Source organism: Symphalangus syndactylus, chromosome 12 (genome assembly GCF_028878055.3).
Source record: "Symphalangus syndactylus isolate Jambi chromosome 12, NHGRI_mSymSyn1-v2.1_pri, whole genome shotgun sequence".
Classification (NCBI taxonomy): domain Eukaryota; kingdom Metazoa; phylum Chordata; class Mammalia; order Primates; family Hylobatidae; genus Symphalangus; species Symphalangus syndactylus.
Window position 1 is genome coordinate 136,178,755 of NC_072441.2, and position 24,753 is coordinate 136,203,507.

Below are 24,753 nucleotides of genomic sequence, written 5' to 3' on the forward strand. Positions count from 1 at the left end.
TTGCTCATGGAACCTCCTCCTCCACACTCACAGCCCTGGGCGAAACCTGTGGAGCAGCCGCCAAGAGAGTGAGGGAGGGGGCTCAGGGCAGCTGGGGGTGACTTGAGGAAGTCCAGCTGGACTGCGAGGGGCCCCTGGGGACTGCCAGGGAGCCTCAGGACTCCCAGAGGTGCCCCAGGCACAGAGGGAGGAGCGGGCCTTCCATCTCCCTCCCCCCTTCACTGCAGAGGCTGGGTCGGGCCAGGCGCCCGGGGAGGAGGCGGCGTCCCTGGCTCCCAGCCCGCCGGTGCAGCGGGGCAGGGCTGGACCAGAAGGGGTGGGGCACCGTGCCTGGTATAAGAGGCAGCCAGGGCACCGAGGCAATGAGCTATCTGCTCAGCTTAATAGCAGGACGCTGGCAACAGGCGCTCCCTGCTCCAGTCCAGCCTGCCCGCTCCGCCGCCGCTATGGTCTCCGTGCCTACCACCTGGTGCTCCATCGCGCTAGCCCTGCTCGTGGCCCTGCATGAAGGTGAGCTGCCCTGGCCTCACCTGCTGCCTACAGCTCCTGGGTCTGTCTATCTGTGTCTCGCCCTAGGGCTGCAGTGCCTCCCAAGCCAGCTGGGGGCAGACAGGGGCGGGAGCCTGGCGGCAGTGGTGGCAGGCGAAAGGTTCTGCAAATACAGAGGCGACCGACCAGCCCAGGCTCCCCACGGGCTGCTGGGATTTCCTTGGGCTGGCCTGGAGCTCTTGAGCAGCAAGAGTGCCAACTCCCTCGATGATGCAAGAGGAGGGGCACGGTGGGTCCCCCACTCCAGGATGTGCCAGGCACCCCAACCCACCTCTCTGCCTCTCTCTCCCTCCTGTGCATGCAGGGAAGGACCAGGCTGCTGCCACCCTGGAGCAGCCAGCGTCCTCATCTCATGCCCAAGGCACCCACCTTCGGCTTCGCCGTTGCTCCTGCAGCTCCTGGCTCGACAAGGAGTGTGTCTACTTCTGCCATTTGGACATCATCTGGGTGAACACCCCCGAGTGAGCATCCATGGGGATGGGGGAGCTCTGGGGCAGGGTGTCAGGGTGGGAGCTACTGGCATGCTAGGGAACCTTGACACAGTCCATCTCTCCCTGGGCCTCCAGATGGAGGCATTGGCTAATATCAATAGTTAATTGTTTCAATTCCTGAGTGGGGACCACCTGAGCCATAGAGAGGGCTGTCTCCTGAGAATTCTTAAGACAGCCTGGTAAGCAAGTGTTGGCCCCATTTTCCAGATTCAAGTACTGAGGCTCAGAGAGCTTAAGCGCCTTCCCCAAGATGACACAGGTAATCGTAAGGGTAGGCACCATCCTCGGTTGGGGAATGCCGGAGCTCACAGTCTCTGCCATGCTGCCTCTGCATGCTCTTCCAACAATAATACGATTAGTGACAGCACCCATGCCTTGACTATGCCAGGCTCTTTGCCAAGCACTGCACATGCTTGATCATCTCAGGAGCCCCCCATCCTCCCCATAAGGCAGGATAGTCCCTCAAATGACAGATGAGAACCTGCCCTGTGCTACTGGCTACACCCGGGTGGGAGCCCAGTGCTGTCTGTTCCGCCTGCACCCGTGATGCCTCCAGGCCACTGCATACCTTCAGTTGAAGTTTCTGTGTGTGTTTGTGATTTTTTTCCCTTCCCCAAATTGCAAAAGGCAAGAGAAGCCCTGCACGTAAGCGTGTGTGAAGTTAATCCGCATCCAAACACTTGCTTAGGGCGGGAACCCTGCCAGTCCCTGCGTGCTGAGTCTACCTGGAGTCACTACGACTCCAACCGCACCATCTAAAATTAGTTCTGTCACTGGAAAGTGCTGGTCCAGCCAGCCACGGGGCCCCTGCCCTTCCCCTGGCCTGCTTGATCAGACTCTGAATCTGAAATTAATCCCATCTGAACACACACACACGCACACATCCCACTTTCAAGTCAAGCCTGTAAGGCACATTTGTTACCCCTCCAGGCAAGTGGGGACCAGGTGGGGGCAGCTTAGCTATGATCCTGTGTTTACTTCTGTGAGACGGAGTGGCCGCCCTTCCTCCAGAGCTAGCTGAGAGCCTTCTTTGAGAATAGGGGGACCAGCCTGTCTGAGAGGGGAAAGAGACTAGGAGGTGCCCAATTCCCAACTTCGGGGAGGATCACAGATTTCCTTGCCTCCATGCTGGGAGCTCTCACTGAGCCAAGCCAGGCCCAGAGAAGGGGAGGTTCTTGCCAAGGGCTACCAAGACCCTTGTGGAGGAGTCTGTGACTTCAGTGGTGTGACTTCTTGAGGTCAAGGGCTGGTCACCTTTCATTGGCACCCTGCTGGCATGGGTGGCTGTCCCAGTGGGCAGTGTAGACAGTCCCTGCTTGCCAATGGTTGTGGTTTATTTAATCCTCTCTCTCTCTATTTTTTTCTCTCTCTCTCTTTCTCTCCACCCCACACCACTACCTTGCTGGCTGCCCGCCCACAGACAGACAGCTCCTTACGGCCTGGGAAACCCGCCAAGACGCCAGCGCCGCTCCCTGCCAAGGCGCTGTCAGTGCTCCAGCGCCAGGGACCCCGCCTGTGCCACCTTTTGCCTTCGAAGGCCCTGGTAGGTGGGCACCCAGCCTGCAGGGGCATAGGGTAGCTTCAAGCCCGGGCATGCCCTGGGGAGCAGGTGTCTGGGAGACTAGCAGAGGAGCAAAGTGGCAAGCTGGGGGTGAACAGCGACCCCACAGGCTGCTTTGGGTCCATGGCACCATCCCTTCCTGCAGGAACCAGTCACCCCTGGGGGCCTCCCGGTGCCCAGCTCCGGGGGCTTCTGGGAACACTCATGTCCTTACTCCTGGGCAGGAGAGAGTCTGCCAGTGATGGCTGAGGCAACTCAGGCCCAGAGAGGGGGCAGGACACGTCAGGCTGCATAGCTCATCAGAAGGAGGCCTGGGCCTTGGGCCTGAGTCTGTCTGATCGAGTCCTACTGGGCTTTGGATTCCGACCTGAGGTTCACGGGGACTTTGGAGCTTGCTCGGGGAAGAAATAGCATCTGGAGTTGGGAAGCCATGTCACCATCCCGGGGTGGCCCCAGAGTTGCTGGGGGGCCTCTGCCATGTCTCCTATCTTACCTGAGCCTAAGTTCTCCCATCTGTAAAGTGGTGGGAGGCTTTGTTCCTTCCCTCATCCACATGGAGAATTTGGGAAAACCAAACTGGCTTCAAAGTCCCAAGCTTCCGGCCGGGCACGGTGGCTCACACCTGTAATCCCAGCACTTTGGGAGGCCGAGGTGGGTGGATCGCCTGAGATCAGGAGTTCAAGACCAACCTGGACAACATGGTGAAACCCTGTCTCTACTAAAAATACAAAAAAATTGCTGGGCATGGTGGCGGGCGCCTGTAATCTCAACTACTCAGAAGGCTGAGGCAGGAGAATCAGTTGAACCTGGGAGGCAGATGTTGCAGTGAGCCGTGATCGCGCCATTGCACTCCAGCCTGGGCAACAAGAGTGAAACTCAGTCTCAAAAAAAAAAAAAAAATCCCACGCTCCAGTTCCCATGATGGTTTACGAGAAACTCCTCCTCTGGGTCTCAAGCTGAGGCCCCGCCCCTGCCTCAGTTTCCCCTGCAGCTGCAGGTGGCCAGATTCTGGGAAGGCCAAAAAAGCTGCCTCTTTCTGGGGCTAAGAACACGTTCCTGGTAGCTCAGTTTTCCTCAGTCCCCACCCCACCTGGGAAGGGAAAGATGCCAGGTGCACAGGCGTGGAAATGGATCTGCCCCTGCAGGCACGTGGGGATGGGGATGGGGTGGGGGCTGGGCTGGGCTGCAGCCGGGTAGCTTCAGGGCCCTGGGCAGTCCATCACTTGGGCCCTAATGCCATTCGTGCAGGACTGAAGCCGGGGCAGTCCTAAGCCGGAAGTCCCCTGCAGACACGTTCCAGACTGGCAAGACAGGGGCCACTACAGGAGAGCTTCTCCAAAGGCTGAGGTGAGGGTGTGGGACACATGCATAGACTGAGCACCTCCTGTATGCCTTGCACATTTCCCATATTTTCTATGTGAGGCAGGCCTGGGTCCTCACTGGGCAGCAAAGAGAACTGAGGCTTAGAGAGGGAAAGCCACTTGCCCAAAGTCACACAGCAGTCAGCGGCATCTGGCTGACCCCAGAGTCTGTGCTCTTACCCACTGTGCTCTTTGTTACCACTAGGCCTGGAAGTGGACTTTTTAGAGGGTTTGAAGGCTCATGACTGGGAAGGACCACAGTTGTTGGTTCAGGCTGTGCTGAATGGAACATCTCACACATGCTGGGGTCCAGAGGGGCCAACTGCCCAGCCTGCTCCCTCTCTGCTGCCCAGATTGCATCTCCTCCCTGGTGCCTCAGTGTGATGCAGACCTGGCCCCCAGGAGGTGCCCATGAATGCTTGTTCAACCAAACCAACTCAAGAACAGACACTTGCACCTGCTGGGCAGTAGAGTGGCTGTAGGGGCAGCCTCTGGGGCAGACTGCTTGATCTGAACCCCAGCCCAGCCTGGAACAAGCTTTGTGACCTTGGGTTTGCCCCTCAACTTCACTGTGCCTCTAGTTCCTATGATTTGAACAGGGGAAACAGGGAAATTGTGCCATCCATCCCCGCCTGGGGTTGCTGTGAGGTCAGATGAGTGGACGCACATGAAGCGTGTAGCCCAGGGTCTGTGCCCGTGGGAGCCGTGGAGGGGTCTGCCATTCCCACTTCTGTCACTGAGGGTTCCTCGCAGCTGGCCAGGGCCCAGGGCCCAGCTCAACCCCTCAGAGATTCTCACCTTTTGCGGGCAGCAGAAAAATAGGAGAAAAGACAGGATGCTGGGATGGACAGGACCCAACGTATACTTAGGAACTTTCTGAGAATGAAAAAATGAGTACAAGACTTTTCAAATGCACACACTTCGTAGTGTGCAGAGCTGGCTCGGCCAACCTTGTACGCGTTTTTGTTTTGCAGGCTAAGAAAGGGGATCAGAGAGGCTGAGATCGTTGCCCAAGTTTCCTTAGCTGGGAACTGAAGCCAGCCTCCTGGCTCTCAGTTTAGAGTTCTTTGAGCCAGGATGTGGCCACCCAGCCAGGTTCAAAGGGCAGCGGGGTGCCCTGTTTTCTGGGCTGGACTACCTTGAACTGGACCTCGAAGAATGAGTAGAATTTTAGCAGGTGGCTTCTGGGTGAGGGGAATACACATAGCCTGGAGGGAAGAGCAGAAGCAAAGGTGTGGAAAGGTATGGAAAGAAGCGGGAAGGCAGATGACAGGAGACCTACAGGGCTGTGCTTGGCTGTCCACTCATTCTGGCAGCATTTGATGTTGAACATTAGCTCTGTCAAAGCCCCCATGTGCAGAGAAGCTTCAGCGCCTGGGCTGGCCTGCGCTGGTTGTGCAGACCTTGTTTTCAGGCTGTGGCCACTCTCTGACCCCAGGGCAGCTGTGACCCCAGGATCTGGGCAAGGGCTGTAGCCCCACTGCTCCTGCTGTCATGGGGAGCTCTTGGACAGTCCATATCTCCTGAGATGCTAAGTTGACCCTTCTTGATTCCCAGGGACATTTCCACAGTCAAGAGCCTCTTCACCAAGCGACAACAGGAGGCCATGCGGGAGCTGCGGCCCACACATTCCAGGTGGAGGAAGAGATAGTGTCGTGAGCTGGAGGAACATTGGGAAGGAAGCCCGCGGGGAGAGAGGAGGAGAGAAGTGGCCAGGGCTTGTGGACTCTCTGCCTGCTTCCTGGACCGGGGCCTTGGTCCCAGACAGCTGGACCCATTTGCCAGGATTGGCACAAGCTCCCTGGTGAGGGAGCCTCGTCCAAGGCAGTTCCGTGTCCTCGCACTGCCCAGGGAAGCCCTCGGCCTCCAGACTGCGGAGCAGCCTCCAGACTGCGGAGCAGCCTCCAGCGCTGGCTGCTGGCCCACAGCTCTGCTGGAAGGAACTGCATGGGGAGTACATTCATCTGGAGGCTGCGTCCTGAGGAGTGTCCTGTCTGCTGGGCTACAAACCAGGAGCAACCTGCGAACGCGCATGCCTCAGCCAGCCCTGGAAACTGGACGGCTCCCCTGGGGCTGGCATCCTGGCTGGCTGTGTCCTCTCCGGCTCTCCCTCCCCAGAGTCCTTGCACCCTCATTCCCTCGGGACCCTCCCAGTGAGAACGGCCTGCTCTGCTTCTCCTGTCTGTATATAACTTATTTGCCCTAAGAACTTTGAGAATCCCAATTATTTATTTTAATGTATTTTTTAGACCCTCTATTTACCTGCGAACTTGTGTTTATAATAAATGAGGAAACGTACTCTGGTTTTTTGTCTTGGCCAAGGCAGGGGGCTGGAGGCTTCTCTCAAGAAGGGGCTGCTTGGAAGTTGGAGGACACAAGGAGGAAAGGGCTGGGGCAGGTGGCTGGAGCCCCGGGTTCCACTCCCACCCTTGCTGGGTGTCTCTGGCTGCTAGCCTGCCCTCTCTGGGCTTTTGTCTGTCATGTGCCTCAACAGCCACCTGCAGCTGTGACGTCAGGATTCCAGGACCTATGTTCTCGTCAGGCCAGTAATCAACGGCCAGCCCTTTCCCAGGAGCGTGTGTGGAAGAAGCTAAGACAGGAGGGTGGAGGGACTCATCGCCCCAGCGGCTCTGTCCCAGCAGAGGCTGACAGTAAGGCCCAGAGCGAAACTATCCAGCGAGGGAGAAGACCAGGTGAACCTCAAGGCTATGGGTGCCCCATTGGTCAGTGAGGGGTGCTGTGATGGAGCCACAGCCTGGCCCTGGCCTGGTCCCTCACCTTGGGCTTTGGACATCATAAATACTTGCTGACTGAATTCATGAATCACCACTGCAGTGTGATGTTGAGCAAATCTCTTTCAGTTTCTGCACCTCAGTTTTCTTCATCTAGAAAATGGGAAGCGGCTGGGCGAGGTGGCTCACGCTTGTAATCCCAGCACTTTGGGAGGCCGAGGCGGGCGGATCACGAGGTCAGGAGATCGAGACCACGGTGAAACCCCATCTCTACTAAAAATACAAAAAAATCAGCCGGGCATGGTGGCGGGCGCCTGTAGTCCCAGCTACTCGGAGAGGCTGAGGCAGGAGAATGGCGTGAACCCGGGAGGCAGAGCTTGCAGTGAGCCGAGATTGCGCCACTGCACTCCAGCCTGGGCGACAGAGTGAGACTCCGTCTCGAAAAAAAAAAAAAAAAAGAAAATGGGAAGCAATAGTCCCCACCTCACAGAGTTGCTGTGGGCACTAAGCAGAGAAGTGATGGTACCAGGCTCAGCCCAAGGCCTGACAAGAGGCAGAGGCTGCTTGTGGGGCTGGCAATGGCGATTATGGAATGAGAGGGACGGGGACAGGGCTAAGAGGCCTGAGGGGAGGGCGAGATGGGGGCTAGCTGGGGTGGAGGTGGGTGGTCATAGGAAGACTCTGGACAAAGGTGCTACTCTTGTGGCCTCAAAAGACATGCAAAACAAATAGACTCAAAAGAGGCCGGGGTGGCAACTCATGACTATAATCCCAGCACTTTAAGAGGCCGAGGTGGGAGGATCACTTGACTCTAGCAGTTCAAGACCAGCCTGGGCAATATAGGGAGACCATGTATCTACAAAAAAAACAACAAAAAAATGTTTTTAATTAGCTTGGCGAGGTGGTGCACACCTGTGGTCCCAGCTACTCAGGAGGCTGAGGCCAGAGGATTGCTTGAGCCCAGGAGGTCAAGGCTACAGTGAACTATGATGGTGCCACTGCACTGCAGCCTGGGCACCACACAGAGGACCTGCCTTAAAAGAAAAAGACGCACTCAAATGACTTGAATACATAGAAAGAAAATAGGGAGGGAATTCCAGGCAGAGGGAGCAGGGAGGATGAAAGTATGGAAGTGGGAGTGACAAGGAAGTTTCCTTAGGAGGGGCCCCAGGTGTCTGGACCATGGCAAGGGGACAGCAGCAGGAGACAAAGCCAGAGAGGCCTTGAAGGCCAAGGTTAGGGCCTGGACTTCCCTCTGTGGGCCGCAGGAAGCCACAAAATCTCTGTGAGCAGCAGGGGACCTCAGCAGAGCTGGGCTTTGGAAATATGCCACAGACAGCTGGTCAGGGCTGAGTGAATGAGAAGACCAGTTGCAGAGAAGCAGTCATCGTAAGTCCTTAGGGATCCTCCGTGCAACCTGGTGATGAGGCTAGTGTCACGGGGTCAGCCCAGGCACTTGTTGCCTACTCCAGCCCAGGGCCAGAGCACACCTCTCACATTTCAGCTGAGCTTGATGCCAGGGGAGCCTCGCTCCCTGGGAGTGCATCACAGGCTCCCATTCAACATGACCCTGCCCCTCAAAAACTCAAATGCAACAGCCCATGGCCAGGCCAGGCAGCTGGGTAAGGCAGCCCTAGGGCCGCAGCTGTGACAGAGGCCTGGCAGCAGCATGAGGAAAACCTGGTGGAGGGTGTGTTGGAGGGAAGCATTCACCGCCCTTGGCACAGGCCCCGGGGACCCTGGCCAGGGTTCACAGATCAGTGACCCAGATGACTGAGCAACAGAGATGATTAAAGGAGTAGAGGAGGCCCAGAAGGCAGGGACAGGTAAGGGTGACACTACAGTCCTTTAGAAACATACACCTGGGAAATAGGGGCCTCTGGCTGGGGCCTTGTCCTGTAGGGGGACCCTGTTCTGGCCCTCATCCAGCCATACCTCTCTGTGGGACAAGAAGTTTGCAGAGCCACAGGGCCACGTATGCCTGAAGTCTGTCCTTGCTTCCAGCCCACACTCCAGATAGTTGGGACTTCAGCCATGTTGGGGAAGGTGGGCTAGAGTTTGGAAAGAAGCAGAGAAAAAGCTACGAGGAGCAGCTACCAGGTCAAACCGAACCCTGGGAAGAAGGCATCTAAGCTTCAGGAAGCTTGGGTTTTCTGGGACAAAATCTCCCCTCCTCCTGCCTTTTCTACAAATATAGAACAGGATTTTTTCAAGGCTTTTTGGGTCAAATTTGTGTTCCTTTTGACTGGAACACTAGGCAGAGACAAGCCAGAAGGGGGCACAGGATGACCCAGATTTGTTCGGGTTATGTGGACAGGAGGAAGCTGAGGCAGAGAGCAGTTAGGTCCTGTGTCCGGGGCTGTGAGGCTGCAGACGGGGCCCTTCGCTGCCTCTCCACAGCCCTCACTCAGGAAAGAGCCCTGTGGAATTCTCTCTCTCTCTCTCTCTCATTGGAAATAGAGTCCAGGTAGCTAGGTCTTCAGTTCAGAAAAGTCATTTGCCTAATCACGGTGACAATCTATTGGAACGTGGCCATCCATTCATTCAACAGTTAGGAATAATCACCTCTGGGAGGACTCTCGTAAGCAAGGCAGACACAGTTCCTGCCTCACAGGCCAAGAGGACAGTCATTCAAGAAAACAACGGTTAAATATGAAGGTAAGAATCAGAGCAAACATTCACTGAGCACTGACTAAGTGCTTTCCACATATTAACTCCTTGGTTCCTCACAGCAACCTTATGTAGCAAATTCTGTCATTACTATGCCCATTTGATAGGAAAGGTTACCGAGGTACAGAGCGATTAGTAACTTACTCAAAGTCAGACAGCTAGGATGTGGCTTAGCTGGGTTTTAAACCCCAGGCTCTTAACTTCCGTGCTACCCTACCTCTCTAATAGGGTATGTCCATGCTGTGATGAAGCCCCTGAGGAAGGGGAGGCCAGGGTGGCTTCCTGGAGAAGGGGACATCTAGGCCAACTCTGGGGAAGTCAGTCAAGGAAGAGGGTGGAGAAGAGCATTCCAGGCAGAGGAAACAGCATAGGTGAAGGTTCCTGTCTTCATAGGAAGGGAGCTATTCCCCGTCTCTTTTGGGGAGGTCCTGGGAACGGCTGGAAGGGGCAGGCAGGAAGGGGCGGTGCGTGCCTGAGCACCAGACCAACCAGACCAAGCCCCGAGCATCTGGCATGGGGGTGCTCTAGGAAGCAGAGGCCGCCACCGCGCTCACCCCCACCACAGCCTCAGAAAATGCCTCCCAGGAGAATACTACCATGCCCAGCATGCCCTCCTTGAGGGCTTCGGGCCTCTGGAAACCTCTCTGGCTGCCCGCTCGGGTCTCACAGCCTGGCAGGGGAGACAGACAAGAGCAAAGTGAAGGGCCAGAGGTGGAGTATGTCGTGAGCTGGCCTTCCAGCTGGTGGGATGGGGGGCGAAGGACTGGCAGGGCTTGTGCAGGCTGGGATGAGGGAAAGGGCTTGGTGGGAATGGTGTAAGGCAGATCTGGCCAGGGCATGAGAGAGTCCAGGGAGGGGCAGCAGGCCTGAGCAGCAGGGGCCAGGCTGGGAATAGCATCCGATGCCAGGAATTTGAACTTGAGTGATAGGTAGCCACAGAAGGTTGCTAAACGAGGGAGAGCCAGGACGGGAGCTGGCCTTGGGTGGCTGGTTTATTGTTGGCTCCTTCCCGGCCAATGCTTCCAGCTCACAAGGGCCCTCCCAGCCCCTCTCAGGGGAGAGCAGAGTGTGGGCCTCGCCTTGGCCTGCCAGGGATCCAAGCCAAAAGCCCTCGGCAGCTAAGAAGGGGGCCGTGTGCGGGCCCGCCAGGAGCCCTGGAAGAGGAATGCAGCCTAATTAATTCTCTGCAGCTCACAGGGCCTCGCCTTGTGGGAGCAGCTGCCAGGACAGGCCTGCCAGGATGCCACTGGCCCAGCCTGTCGATCACCTGGTGCTGAAGGCAGCAAGGGGGACTGCAGGCTGGGAACTGGGGGACGGGGACTTGGGGGGCCAACCCCTGCCTCCAGGCACACACGTGTCCTCCAGTCCCTTCACAGCTAATAAAACAGTCATAGTAACTGTAACAGCCAACAGGCCTTGGGGCTGTCAGAGCACCAGACTCTGCCAGTACACTGAGTACTAGTGAGAACATTGCATTCACTTTTCTTACAAGAAGTAAGATAAGTGTTGCTCTCATCTCCATTTTGCAGATGAGGAAACTGAGGCTCAGAGAAGCGAATTTCCCTGCCCAGGGTCATGCAGTCAGAAAGCAAAAGCAGGGAAGGTGGGATGTGCACCCAGGCAATCTGGGCCCCCAGACTGTATTAATCATAACCACCATGCTAGACTGGTTCAGCAAGGGAAACTGAGGCCCTGGGAAGGCGGGGTGTCTTTCTCAAGGACAATTGGCTAAAAAAGGGCCTGGGGACACTGGCTGGAGGGGGAAAGGCCATGCCCCTGGCCTCTGCTTGAATTGCCTCCTCCTGGAGTTCCCTTCCCTGGCCTGCAGGTCACCCTGAGGGATGTCTGGCTCACTACCTCCAGGCCAGGCAGGCTGTGGAAAGTGATCCTGTCTCTGCGGTCTCTACCTATTTGGTCCCAGTTCCACTGCCTGGGGCCTGTCACAGAAGCACAGTACCAACATTACCCAGGGAGTCTCAGACCAGTCTGCACATGCTCAGAGAATCCTTCTGCAACGCTATGACTCCCTCCACAGGCAGGACACTGAGGCCAGCAGAGGCTCAGAGTGGTGCAGGAAGGTGCTGGACCAAGACCTTGCCACTAGAAAGTGGCAGAGCCTGGGCGGGCTCCAGGATGGCCTGATGCCAAGACCCTGCCCTTCCCTGACAGCATACCGGAAGGAGGGGCAGCACATCCATGTCATGCCACCTCTCCGAGCCTGTTTCCTCATCTGCCATATGGGGATGAGGAGCCCAAGGTTACAGGGTTGTCCTAGAGTTCATTAATAACAACCAACACTAAAGGCACTTAGCAGATGTCAGATACTGTCCTAAGTACTTCATTTAATTTTTTTAAATTTCCAAAACCAACATTTTATTCATAGTTACATAATACATCATGATAAACCTGCCCCATAATATAGCATATGTTGGCGTTTATTACCCTGTAGGTGTATCTTTAAGTTTGTCCGATTTCCCACTGAAGAAGATCAGAACGTGCCACCCCAAATATGCCACTTTTGCATTAGGATCGTTTTGAGCTAAAGGCAATTAAGAAACTGCAAGTGTAGAAAGAGTTCTTTGCCCTCCCGCATCTGCCCAAAAGCAGGACATAAATTTTCCTTTGTGAAGATTCTTCTCCTTCCCTTTCTTATAGCAGGAAGCGAACAACCGTTAGTTAGCACTGAAGACAAAAAGTCAGCAAGAAGATGAGTCTGCGCAAACCAGTCTTACTGGAAACACCCTGATCTTCCATTAATTTCCCCACATATTTATCTTCCCACAATTTGCCACCCCTAGGAACCCAAAGCCCTTTTCCTTTATCTTGTCATTTCTCCACAAATGTATCATCCTTTGTTAAAATGGTAGGGGGCTTATATACCATTTTAACAAAGGGTCTTCACTTCTTTTCTATGAATGCAATCAATGCCTTCATGCACATCGCAATTAAAGTAGGAACGTCAAATAAAATCTGTATGCCTTTTCTCCTGTATGTCTTTTGTTAGTTTAATTTGCAAGCCCCAGTCACTCTATAAAAGGATACAGGAAAAAAACTTTTTTCCTCCCCTACACCACCAATAAAATAACACTGCGTGGTACACTTGTACATAAATTTTTCTATTTATTCCCTATTTATTGTTTGGCAACATTTAAAAATTGAGATATAATTTATACACTATAACATTCACCCTTTTAAGGCACACAATTCAGTGGATTTTAATCCTCACTTAACATCGATACGTTCTTAGGAACTGTGACGTTAAGCGAAACGTTTTGCTCATCAATGTTAACGACAAAACTCCATTGAAGGAAACATTATTCGAGGATCTACTCTACATTTCTTTTCCACTAAAGCCACCGTTTCCAAGAACCTATCAACAACATTAAGTGTGGATTTATTGTTTCCACAAAGTTATACAAGGATCACGACTGTCTCATTCCAGAACATTTTCACCACCCCAAAAGGAAATCCCCTACCCGTTAGCAGTCACTGCCTTATTCTATTACCCTACTCCCAAGCCCTAGGAAACCACCAATCTACGTCTACCTCTATAAATTCACCGATTCTGGACATTTCATATAAATGAAATCATACCAGATGCGGCCTTTTGTGTCTGTCTTCTCTCACATACTGCAATACTTTCAAGGTTTATCCGTGTTGTAGCATGTATCAGTACTCCATTCCTTTTTATGGCTGAATAATATTTCATCTTAGCACCAGATCATATTTTGTTCATTCATCTGTTAATAGACATCTGGGTTCTTTCTACCTGAAACCTCAATGACCCTATGGGAGGTTCTATTAGTGTCCTATAGACAAAAGACTGAGATCTGGAGAGGTTAAGTAACCCACCAAGGTCAGTTAGCTAGTGAGTAGCAGTGGTGAGATTTGCCCCAGGAGTCTGGCTCTGGAGATGATGGCCTTAACCACTGTACCATACTGCCTCCTCAGTCAAAGTAACACAGCATATGGAGGTCAGCACAAAAGGAGGCACTCGGTGGGCACTTAGCAAAGCGTGGCACTTCTCCACAGCATTTCTACAAGTGGCAGAGCCAGAGGCTGCCAGGCAGGACCCTAAGCTAGGACAAGGATGTCAGGACAAGTGATAAAGAATTGCCATCTCAGCACACAGGTGATTCTCCTAGGAAGGGGACATCCGTTCACACCCAGGCGGGCCTGCTCCCTCCACTGAGCATCATTGGCCTGCATCCCAGACTCATCCCTCCACCAATTCCTACCTAGGAAGCCCATGGCTGCTCCTTTCTGGGCCCCAACGCCCTGCCACCAGGCAGCAGAGGAAGATCTTTGGGTGAGGTCAAGGTCTGAGCTGCGATCCTCGTCAGCACAACACAAAGCATGATCTGGGGCAGGTCTCTGCCTCCTCTGGGCCTTCATCAATTAAATAATGGGACGAGAACGCTTAATACTTTCTATTTAATTATAAAGGTAATATAATATATGAACAAAAGCTGCCGCTAAAAATATGCAAAGAATATAGGAATGTCTGGGTTAAAAAGAAAGTCTCAGCTGGGCACGGTGGCTCACGCCTGTTATCCCAGCACTTTGGGAGGCCAAGGCGGGCTGATCACAAGGTCAGGAGCTTGAGACCAGCCTGGCCAACATAGTGAAACCCCGTCTCTACTAAAAATACAAAAAAAAAAAAAAATACCCAGGTGTGGTGGCACAAGCCTGTAGTCCCAGCGACTCGGGAGGCTGAGGCGAGGAATCGCTTGAACTCAGGAGGCGGAGGTTGCAGTGAGCCCAGATGGCGCCACTGCACTCCAACCTGGGCAACAAGAGCAAAACTCAGTCTCAAAAAGAAAGAAAGAAAGTCTCCTTGCCTTATCAGCCCGAAAGTAGAATATGTAGCCCTTTTCTATGGATTCAGATATGTATTTTATGTCTAACTTGTTAGAGGTGTTTTAAAATAATAAACGGAAACAGAAATCTTCAGTTTCAGCCACCTGCTTTCTTCACACCACAGAACTCGTCCTGGCCCAGTACATACGGCTCCATCTCAGCGTTTGTTTCAACAGCTCCACGGTGGCCCACGGTGCACACAAACTGTTGTTCGTTTTAACTATTTGCCTACCGATGCCATTTGGATGGTCTTCATTTACTGTTTTTACAAACATGCTGTGGTAAACACCTGTTTATACATCTTTGTCTAGAAAAGACAGATTGTTAGAGGTAAATCACTGGGTCAGAGGATACCACATATTAAATATCCTGCCAGAAACGGGGCTCTTGTTTGCACTCCTACCGCCACTTGGGGATAAATGCCCATTTCCTTTCAGCCTTTCCAGCACTGGTTTTTTATCAATCTCTTACTTGTTGATCTAAGGAGGAAAACATTTATTAACATGGAATCCTGATGTGTAAAAGATCAACCTGGTTGGATTCTGGTTGGAGGGAGTGAGGGGCATGGAGTCCCATTCCATCTTGAGTTGCTACAGAGGATCCCTCTATCCTTCTAGTTTTCCAGCGCTGGTATCTAGGATCTGCTCGGCTGCAGGTCTGTCCCTCTATGGCTGATGTTAGCTCTCAGCCACTCCATCTCTCAGTCCTTCCCTCCAGGGCAGCTTGGGCATGGAGGAGGGACTGGCCTGTCTTCCTTCGCTGCTGACCCCACCTCTCATAATAAACATGCCTTTTAACAGGGACCTTTTGGGGACAACATCTTCATCTGAAAGCACATGCAAGGCGGGGACTTTAGGCATCTGAGCCTGCAGGTGTTTTGAAGACAGGGAGCATGGGGTGTCCTGGTTGCCTCTCAGCCTGTGGTCCAAACTGGCTTGTTGCAGAAGGCTGGAATTCAGTCTCACCTCTGCCTAGGCCTTGCTGTGTAGACCCAGGCAGGCCCCTGTCCCTTATGGGTTCTCACTTCAGCTGCAAGGCTGGGGACATTCCTTCCAGAGCGTAGGTGCAGAATCTGTCCCTCTAAAGGCTCTTCACATGCCACACACAATAATTACTCTCAGAGTGAGAGGAGGGCTCCTCCTGGGAGGTGGCAGATGAGGGCAGGGGAGGGACAGAGAGGGCAAAGGAAGTGAGTGCACCCATGCCTCCTCAGGGCCTGAAATCTGAAGCTCCTTCCCTACCACTTTGCATGGTAGTGTCCCAACTGGCTAATATGAGATTGTACTTGTGCACATACGAGCCATTCATGTGTGAGCACACATGCACATAAGAGTGGCCTGTGTGTAAAATGAGTTCCTGCACGTGCAGCTGGGGATCTTTCTGCGTGTCTAGAGGCGTGCGGGTTTGTGTCTCATGTGATGGGTACACATGCACAACCCACATATGTGTATGTTCCTGTTGCATGTATACGTGTGTCCATATTGACACGTACATGTGAGTGTCTTCAATGTGCATGTCTCTGCCTGATTGTAGCCACAGAGATGTGTGTGCATGGGTGAGGACGCACGTGCACCTGTGGGATGTGCATGAAAGGCCATGATTGCTGGTGTGTGGGTGCACGTGAGTGACATGAACACACACACCAGGGAGGGTGAGTATGTGTAAGGGCACATGTGTGACGTGTATATAAGTGTAGATTGGGGTGTGCATTGGGGCGTGCACCCAAGCACGTGGATCCAGAGGTGCTTGAGTACACGTGTGGACCTAACTATGTATGGCAATACTGCCCTATGACCCTCAGCAGACGTGAATACACACAAGCATGCATTTGCATAGGTGAGTGAGGGACGCCCCCGAGAGGACACCTCAGGGTCTGTGAGACAGGACAGCTCCTCCAGCCCCCATCTGCCCCTGGCCTGGACCTATACTCACCCTGAGGAACAACACTACTGTACAAATTCTGAACATCTTGTTTTATTTACATGTAGATTAATTATTTTAGTAATTAGTAAGTCATTATAACTGTTATTTCTTTTAAAAACAAACATGTCTATATGATAGAAGTAAAATTCGGATGGCATTTGAATAAAAAGCATGGATTTCCCACCCCAACCTCCAGGGCGTCTGGGAGAACTGTGCTGGATAAGCTCAAGCAGGGGTTAGGCAGGGAAGAGGAGGGAGGCGCCAGGGCAGAAAGCCCGGCCACAGTTTCCTGGGCTGCCCAGCCCCCAGCTCCATCCTCACCTCCTGTGGCTCAAGGGAAGGTGGGAGAGGGATGTATCAGGCAAGCCCTGGCTTGGAATCAGGAGGCCACAGACCAGCCCTGCTCTGGTAGCAACTGGGCCAGGCTTGGCTGCTGCCTCACCTGTAGCATCTGGGGTTTCAGTTGCACGGGAGCTCAAAACACAAGCGCCACCATCTGCCCACCTTCCTCTGCTCACCTCCCTCTGTCCCCAGAACCATCTCTACCCACCCCAACCCTGCCTTCACTGCCTCCTTGCCCCTCACAAACATCTACTCACCTGTCAAAGCCCACACCCGTGTCACCAGCTGGCCACATACTTGTCTAACTTCCCAATTGGACTGTGAACTCTCAAGGGCAAGGACAGGCTTGGGGCACTCCTGGGTCTCCACAGCCCACTCTAGCCTGGCATGCCTTAGATAGCAGTCACTATTAGATTTTTTTAAATGAAAGATAAAGAGGGAAAAGAAGGGAGGGTGAGGGCTCTGTGAACGGCAATGTTTGGTACAAACAGCAGGTCATTGGGTGCCCCCAGACCAGGTGAGTCAGCCTGGCCCTTGCCCCGGACGAGGGCAGACAGAGTATCATTTATCAACCTCCTCCCGTGCAGGCAGCACCCAGGCTATTTACAGGCCTTATCGCTTTTGATCCTCACCTGTCACCTGCAAGAAAGCAGTATTTCACTCCCATTTTCTAGAAACTGACCCTCAGAGAAGATGAGTCAGCAGCTGCCTGAGATTCAAGCTCTCCAAGGCCTTCTTCAGGTCCTCTCTGCTGCAGGCTCTCCCCCTCCTTTACAGAGCCTCACCCACATCCCCTTGGCACTAAGCAGGTATCTGTGATTCTGCCCTAAGGACTGTTGAAAGCTCTCAGAGGTCAGAGTTTGTGGGCTCAGGAATCGCCCTTGGTGATGGATAAGTGATCTGTGTTGGTGGATAAATGCCCCAGCTTCCTCCCTCCCCAGAACGGACAGCTCTGAGCCTTGCTCTGCACCGTCTCCTGTCTCCCAGAGGTCCCAAGTGGTCAGGGCCCCAGTTGCCTGCCAGCTGCTCATGAACTTGCCTGTACTGGCTTCCTTCCCTGTCTCACTTCCCGCATCCCTCATGGCTTCCTGGAATCACCTCTCAAATGAACTCTTTGCCCTCAAATCCTAGTTCTGGTCTGTTTCCAGGGACCCCCAACCCAAGACAGAGGAGTAGCAGGTGCAGAGACTGTGTGTGCCTGAGCGGCCAAGAAAACCTTGGTCCAAAAGGGCCCCTGTCTCAGAGAGGACATGGGACTTGGTTACGGTCTGAAGCACCTCAGTGGAGGTCGGGGGCAATCCCGAGGAGTGCTGACAGGCGTGAGGCCAGCCCAGCTGCAGCCCCGGGCTGTGCACAGTGTCGGTTTGGGGTGTGGAGCTGCAAGGGAGAGAGGGCGTGGGCATGAGCTATGGGCATGTGCTATGGGCATGAGCCAGGCAGCCAATGAGACGCAGGGCTTATCTCAGGCTTGAGACCACACCTAGGCCTCCCTCCTTTCTCCAGAAGTGCACCCCAGCTACCTACACCCTGTAGGTCCAGGGCAGGCTCCACCTAAAAAATCCCGGGTTTCAGCAACCCTCTCTGGCTCAGCTGCCTTTGGCCTGGGTCCTTCCAGGGAGTGCAGGGAGGCTGCCTGGGGTAACACCTTGGATGTGAGTATGAGCGACTCAGTGCCCTTCTCTGGGTACAGGGCCCGGGTTGGGATGAGAAAGTGAATGAAGTGATCTCAGCACCCCTTCAAGAGCTCACATTCCTCAGTTTTACCGGAGTCATCTGCACATGCCACGTTAGATCTTACCCCACATCTACCACCATACCACCCTGAACATGCCTGATCTCATCCATTCTCAGAAGCTAAGCAGGGCCCAGCCTGGTTGATACTTGGACAAGGGATCTTGCCCCTCATCCCTATATGCTTTTGCAAGAGGGCATTCATTAACCCAGAGGAATGACGCTTTCATGGTGGAAACTCGAGCACTGGGAAAGACACAGCTTGACTTTGGGAATTGACCTTCCTCAGACCCCTCAAATCACACTATGTCAGCCCCAAAGCAGCCTCAGGAAGTTAGGAGACCGAAGTCTTTAGATCACAGCGGGATGGACTTGGGTTCAAATTCTGTGTAACTCAGAGGAGCCCCTTAACCTCTCTGAGCTTCAGCTTCCTTGGTGGTGAAATGGGCAGCCAGTGAGTGCCCTGCTGACTCCAAGTAAGCATCTACAATCTCCTTTAATCCTCACTCAGGTGAGGAAGCAACTCTGATTCCCAATTGACAGAAGAAGGCCCAGAGAAGAGCAGGCAGGCACTGAGGAAGCCAGGCCGTGCTTGGGTAGGTACAGAGTTCCCAGACCCATCCAGCCCCCACCCAGGAAACCCTGGGCCTCTCAGCCCCAGCCACCACCTAGCCTGGCTCAAGCCCTGTCCATTCCAGCTTTTCCCTTGCCTGGCCTGGCCCTGACCCGAGGCTCACCCACTGCCCTTCTCCCTGCACCTGGCCCATGGAGCAGCTGGGGCTGCACCTGCCATTATCAGCCCTGCTCTGGGACACCTTTGGCCTCAGGTATGCCAGGAACTGGGCCAGGGCGTTAAAGAGACTACAAGCTGATCCTGCTCCCTCGAGAAGGTCCTGGAGCCTCACAGCACCTGGAGTAAGCAGGCATGCCCTAGCCAGAGGGGGAAACTGAGTCCCTCTGACTTCAACGTGGAAGGGGAATCAGAGACCTCCTTGATTCCCCTAAGTGGGAACCAGGAAAGCAAAAAGGGTGGGGATGGGAAGATGGGTAGGTGAAAAATGAAATCAAAGCCAACAATGGACCAGCTATTTCACTTCTAGGTATATACTGAAAAGAAATGCCTAGACATGTTCACCAAACAATGTGTACTAGAATGTTCATAGCAGCATGATTTATGGTAGCCCAAATGGAAACGACTCAAAAGCCCAGCGATAGTAGAATGACTATGTAAATTAAACTACAACTGCAGAAAGCTATGTAGATGATCTCTCAAACGAGAAGTACAAAACAAAATAGCACATACCATACCATTCCCTTTCTTTTTTTTTTTTTTTTTTTGAGACGGAGTCTCGCTCTGTCGCCCAGGCTGGAGTGCAGTGGCGCAGTCTCGGCTCACTGCAAGCTCCGCCTCCCGGGTTCACGCCATTCTCCTGCCTCAGCCTCTCCGAGTAGCTGGGACTACAGGCGCCCGCCACCACGCCCGGCTAATTTTTTGTATTTTTAGTAGAGACGGGGTTTCACTGTGGTCTCGATCTCCTGACCTCGTGATCCGCCCGCCTCGGCCTCCCAAAGTGCTGGGATTACAAGCGTGAGCCACCGCGCCCGGCCCATACCATTCCCTTTCTATGCAGTTTTAATACAGGCAGAACTAATCTATGGTGTTAGAGGTCAGGATAATGATGTCCCTGGGGAGTCAGTGACTAAAAGGAGGGCAGGAGGGGCTTCAGTAGTCGTGGCTGTTGTGTTGTTTCTTGTCCTAGATGCAAGCTACGTGGGTGTTTCCAGCCTGTGAAATTTCACTGGGCTGTACATTAATGTTTTGTATCCTCTTTTGTATGAATCTTACGCTTTGGAACTTTACATAAATTGAGTCTTCCGGTGTGCACTCGTTTGCATCTGGCTTCTTTTGAATAACACTGTATTTTTGAGATTCATCTGTGTCCTAGTAGGTAACAGAAGTTTCTCCTTTTTCATTGTTGTATAGTGTTTCATTGCATGACTATACCACAATTTGTTGATCTATTCTGCTGATGGAAGTTGGGCTGCTTCCAATTTGGAGTTACTCCAAAGAGTGCTACTCTGAATATCTTTGCACCTGTCTTTTGGTGAACGTCTGTATGTATTTCTGCTGAGGTATACCTATTAGCGAAGTTGCTAGGCCACAGAGTTTACATAGCTTTAGCTTTATTTCATACTGATAAACAGTTTTCCAAAGTGGTTTGCCAACTCACACCTCCATCAGCTGAATATGACAGCTTCCCAACCTCACCAGCATCCGATGTGGTCAGATTTCCTTCCGGTTATCCTAGTACCTGTGACATGGCATCACATGTGGTTTTCATTTACATTTCCCTGGGGCCTAATGAAGCAGAGCATCTGTCTTAGTCCAGGTTCCCTAGGAGCAGACCCTGAGACAACAAGCAGAGAACGAGCAGTTTAATTAGCAGGTGTTATTAGTCTGCTAGGGCTGCCATAACAAAATACCATGGACTGGGGGGCTTACACAACAGAACTTTATTTTCTCCCGGTTCTGGAGCCTGGAAAGTCCAAGATCAAGTTCCAGCAGGGTTCATTTCTGGAGAGGCTTCTCTTCCTGGTTTGTAGACAGCTATCACCTTCTCTTGTGTCCTCATACAGCCTCTTTTCTCTGTGTGTGGAGACAGAGAGCTCTGGTGTCTTCCTCTTCTCGTAAGGACCCCAGTCCCATTGGATTAAGCTCCCACTTATGACCTCATTTAACCTTCATTGCTTCCCTAAAGGAATTATCTCCAAACACAATCGCATGGCAGGTTAAGTATTCAACATATGAATTTGGAGAGACACACACCAGTCCATGACAGCTGGTGATCCTAGGGAAACCTAGAGGGAAATGAGAAAGTGAAGCAAGGAAAGGGAGGAGGCCAGTGTGCTAACAAGCAAGTGGTCACCTTGGCCATCTGGAGCTTAATCCCACAGGGAGCCTCTGGGAAACTGCAAACCACACACCTTAGAGCTCTCTGACCCATGAGTATGGGAGCTGGATTATCATGCACCAGTTCCTGTTGCTCACGGATTGAGGTCAATTTCAAGGTATCTCTGCATGGTCTGGGGAGAGAGGTGTTAACTCTCAGGCCCTTGCGGCAATGCAGCCTCCCCAGACACCCTCGGGCCCAGCGCTGCAGGCCCTGGCGGTTGCAAGGAGCACACTGCTACGGTGGCTTCAGTATTCAACATCAGATTCTGGCTGTCATGAAGTGGCTTATCCAGCAGAGCTAGACTTTGAAGAGGGAATATTGATGGGCCAGGCAGCTGAAGGCACTGCAGCAGGGGAAGAGCATGACAAAGGCCCGGATGGAGGAAGCACAGTGTCCAGCCCGCAGCTATGTAGGGAAGGGGAAGGATTGGAGACCAGGTGAGGGTCAGCAGAGCTCCACCGTGAAGATCAGATGGGAAGGGAACCTCTTAGTAGGCTCTGGAGAGGGTGCCCCCTCTATATGTACCTAGCTGCTCAGAAGCCCCAGCTGGCCTATCCCTAAGAATGTTGTCTTCCCAGGACACCCTCCTGCCCCCCTGCCTCTGACTGTCCCCACTTCAGCTCCTCATACAGCAAGCACCCCCAAATCCAAGAAGGTCTCCTGTGCCCAGGAGACACAGATATCTCCCCAGCAGAGGATCCAAACTAGGCCCCTTCCCAAGCCCTAGGGCAAGTGGTGGCAGATGCTCCTCTCCCTCAGAGGCCAGACCACAGCCTAGACTTCAGGGGGGTCAGGGGCTGACCTCAAGGGTTGGGCCTGATAAAGGACTGAGCCAAGGTAGAGGGTATCCTAATACACCAAAAAGCAGCCACTTGGTGTCCAACCTCAGCCTCCTGAATTTAGACTGTGCTTCTCCTCTGGGGTCTTCTAGCAGGTTAGGAAGTTACCTCTGTTTGTGCTGTCTGCAGAGATTGCACAGGGAAGGCCGAGGGTCAAGGAAGAGCTGGACCCAGGAGTGTGGGCTTGGAGGGGCCACCTTCACCCCCACTACCACCACTGTTGTGGCCTGAGGGAGATTGGGAAGTGGGAACTTAAGACAGGTCTGAGCAGGGTCCAACTGCTCTGGATAGCTATGGGTTTGGAGCCAAGCCATATCCAACTCTATATCCAAACAACAAGCATCTTCTCCATAGACAGAGGTGTGGTCCTGATGGAACCTGATGGAGGACGGGCACAGTGGGCACCTGGTTTCTTTGACAAGGCATGTCTTCCTCCCCCATTAATCCTGCTCTGGGCCAGGTGTGATGGCTCATGCCTGTAATCCCAACACTTTGGGAGGCCAAGGCAGAAGGATTACTTGAACCCAGGAGCTCGAGACCAGCCTGGGCCACATAGGGAGACCCCCATCTCTACAAATAAAAAATAAAATAGCTGGGTATGGTGGTACAGGACGGTGGTCCCAGCTACCTGGGAGGCTGAGGCAGGAGGATCCCCTGAGCCCTGGAGATTGAGGCTGCAGTGAGCTATGATCCCACCACTGCACTCCAGCATGGGTGACAGAGTGAAACCCTACCTAAAAAAACAAAACAAAACAAATCAAAACAAAACAAACATAAATCCTGCTCTGTTCATGTGTGTGGCTCAGTTGGGCAGCCTCCCCACACAGCCAGGCAGGGGGAACTCTTGAGCCATGCCTGGCCATTGGAGCACTCATCCCCTGAGCACAGTTATTGGCTCAAGGATAAACACATGACCCACGCCAGGCCAATAGGAGTCTTCCCTGAGACTTCTTCCAGTGCTCTCTAGAAATTTTTCTTTTGAGATTGTGAGCTGTAAGGATGAGTTTGTAGCGGCTGGTGCACATCTTGCATCACAAGAAGAAAATCTGCCCAGAAAAAAAAAAAAGGCAAAAACAGGCAGGCATAAATGAGAGATGGAAAGAAAGAGTTTTAATGATGTCAATTAAACACCCAGATGCAGCCATGACTGACAGTCGTTGGACTTCTTGTTTACATAAGCCAGTGTATATCCTGCTCTGTTAAGTTTGATCAGAGTTTCTGTCACTTGCAGTCTAAAGGGTGCTGATTGAAACAGTAGGTGAGAACACAGCCAAGCCCTGTCTGCACCTTCACATCCCAGAGATATATAAGATTGCAGGGAGTTCCTTTTAAAAGGGCCACTGCAACTGGAATGTCATAATGAGGCAAAGATCCACATCCTGCTGCCCTTCTTTGAGAAGTGACAATTGGCTAATGCAAAGAGAGCTAACGCTGCCAGCAGTTTATGTTCAAGAGTCCAGAATGTCACTCACACCAGAAGGGCCAAGTCTTGGCAAGCTACCCTCAACCTCACTTTCTGGAGTGTTTTGGAAGGTGGCGAGGGCTGTGATGCATTTTTCTGACCAACAATTCTGGGGTCATTTAATTACTTTTTCTCTTGCTGAAATGTGGAGTCAGAGCTATATGGATTTAGGAGAGAGGGAAAGAAATATTTCATTTTTGCAACCTCATCATAAATAGGCATTGTTGCACATTGTTTAACTGATTCGCTTGTTAATTCAATTAAATTCAACAAATAACCTGAATGTTCATCAAATAAAGGTTTGGTTGGCTAGATGTGACGGCTCATGCCTGTAATCCCAGCACTTTGGGAGGATGAGGCAGAAGGATGGCTTGAGCCCAGGAGTTGGAGACCACCTGGGCAACACAGTGAAACCCCATCTCTATGAAAAAAAAAAAACAACTTTTTTTAATTAGCTGAGTGTGGAGCTGCACACCTGTAGTCCTAGCTATGCAGGAGGCTGAGGTGGGAGGATTGCTTGAGTCCAGGAGTTTGAGGTTGCAGTAAACTATGATTGTGCCACTGCACTCCAGCCTGGGCAAGAGAGTGAGACCCCACCTCTAAAAAATAATGATAATAAGAGTCTGGTTAAACAAATTATAATAGGCCCCACCTCCAAAAAATAATGATAATAAGGGTCTAGTTAAACAAATTATAATATGTGGACTTAAAAAAATAAAGTAGCCTTAAAATATACTGTCATAGAAATCTGTCTGCAATGTATGAAGTGTATTCAGCAGTTTGCAGAATGATGTGTATAGCATGGGCCTGCTTTTGCAAGTAAAACCTGGAGGCCCTATTATTTGCGGAAGACTTACCATTTATATGCTTGGAAGAAAAGGAAAAAAAAAAATAACTTACCCATGAAGGCTGGGCATGGTGGCTCACATCTGTAATCCCAGCACTCTGGAAGGCCGAGGTGGGTGGATCACTTGAGCTCCACCTTGGAGTGGAGCTCCAAGATGAACCTGGGCAACACAGCAAGACCTGTCTCTAAAAAATATACAAAAACAAGGCTGGGCGTGGTGGCTCATGCCTGTAATCCCAGCACTCTGGAAGGCTGAGGCGGGTGGATCATGAGGTCAAGAGATAGAAACCAGCCTGGCCAACATGGTGAAACTCCGTCTCTACTAAAAACACAAAAATTAGCTGGGTGTGGTGGTGCGTGCCTGTAGTCCCAGCTACTCGGGAGGCTGAGGCAGGAGAATCACTTGGCATAGTGGCATGCATCTGATCCGT

At 52.5% G+C, this 24,753-nt stretch overlaps 1 protein-coding gene across 2 annotated transcripts; it reads left to right on the plus strand.

Moving 5' to 3' along the window:
• Positions 1-364: 364 nt before the first annotated feature.
• EDN2 (endothelin 2) lies at positions 365-6,260 on the plus strand. Of its 2 annotated transcripts, XM_055255415.1 has the most exons (5): positions 365-510; positions 854-1,010; positions 2,461-2,583; positions 3,850-3,948; positions 5,520-6,260. In XM_055255415.1, exons 1-5 carry the CDS (start codon positions 447-449, stop codon positions 5,611-5,613), a joined length of 537 nt encoding a protein of 178 aa, XP_055111390.1. In that variant the 5' UTR covers positions 365-446; the 3' UTR covers positions 5,614-6,260. The 2 variants fall into 2 exon arrangements, with proteins under 2 accessions (XP_055111390.1, XP_055111391.1); XM_055255416.1 differs by lacking the exon at positions 3,850-3,948.
• The last annotated feature ends 18,493 nt before the right edge of the window (positions 6,261-24,753 follow it).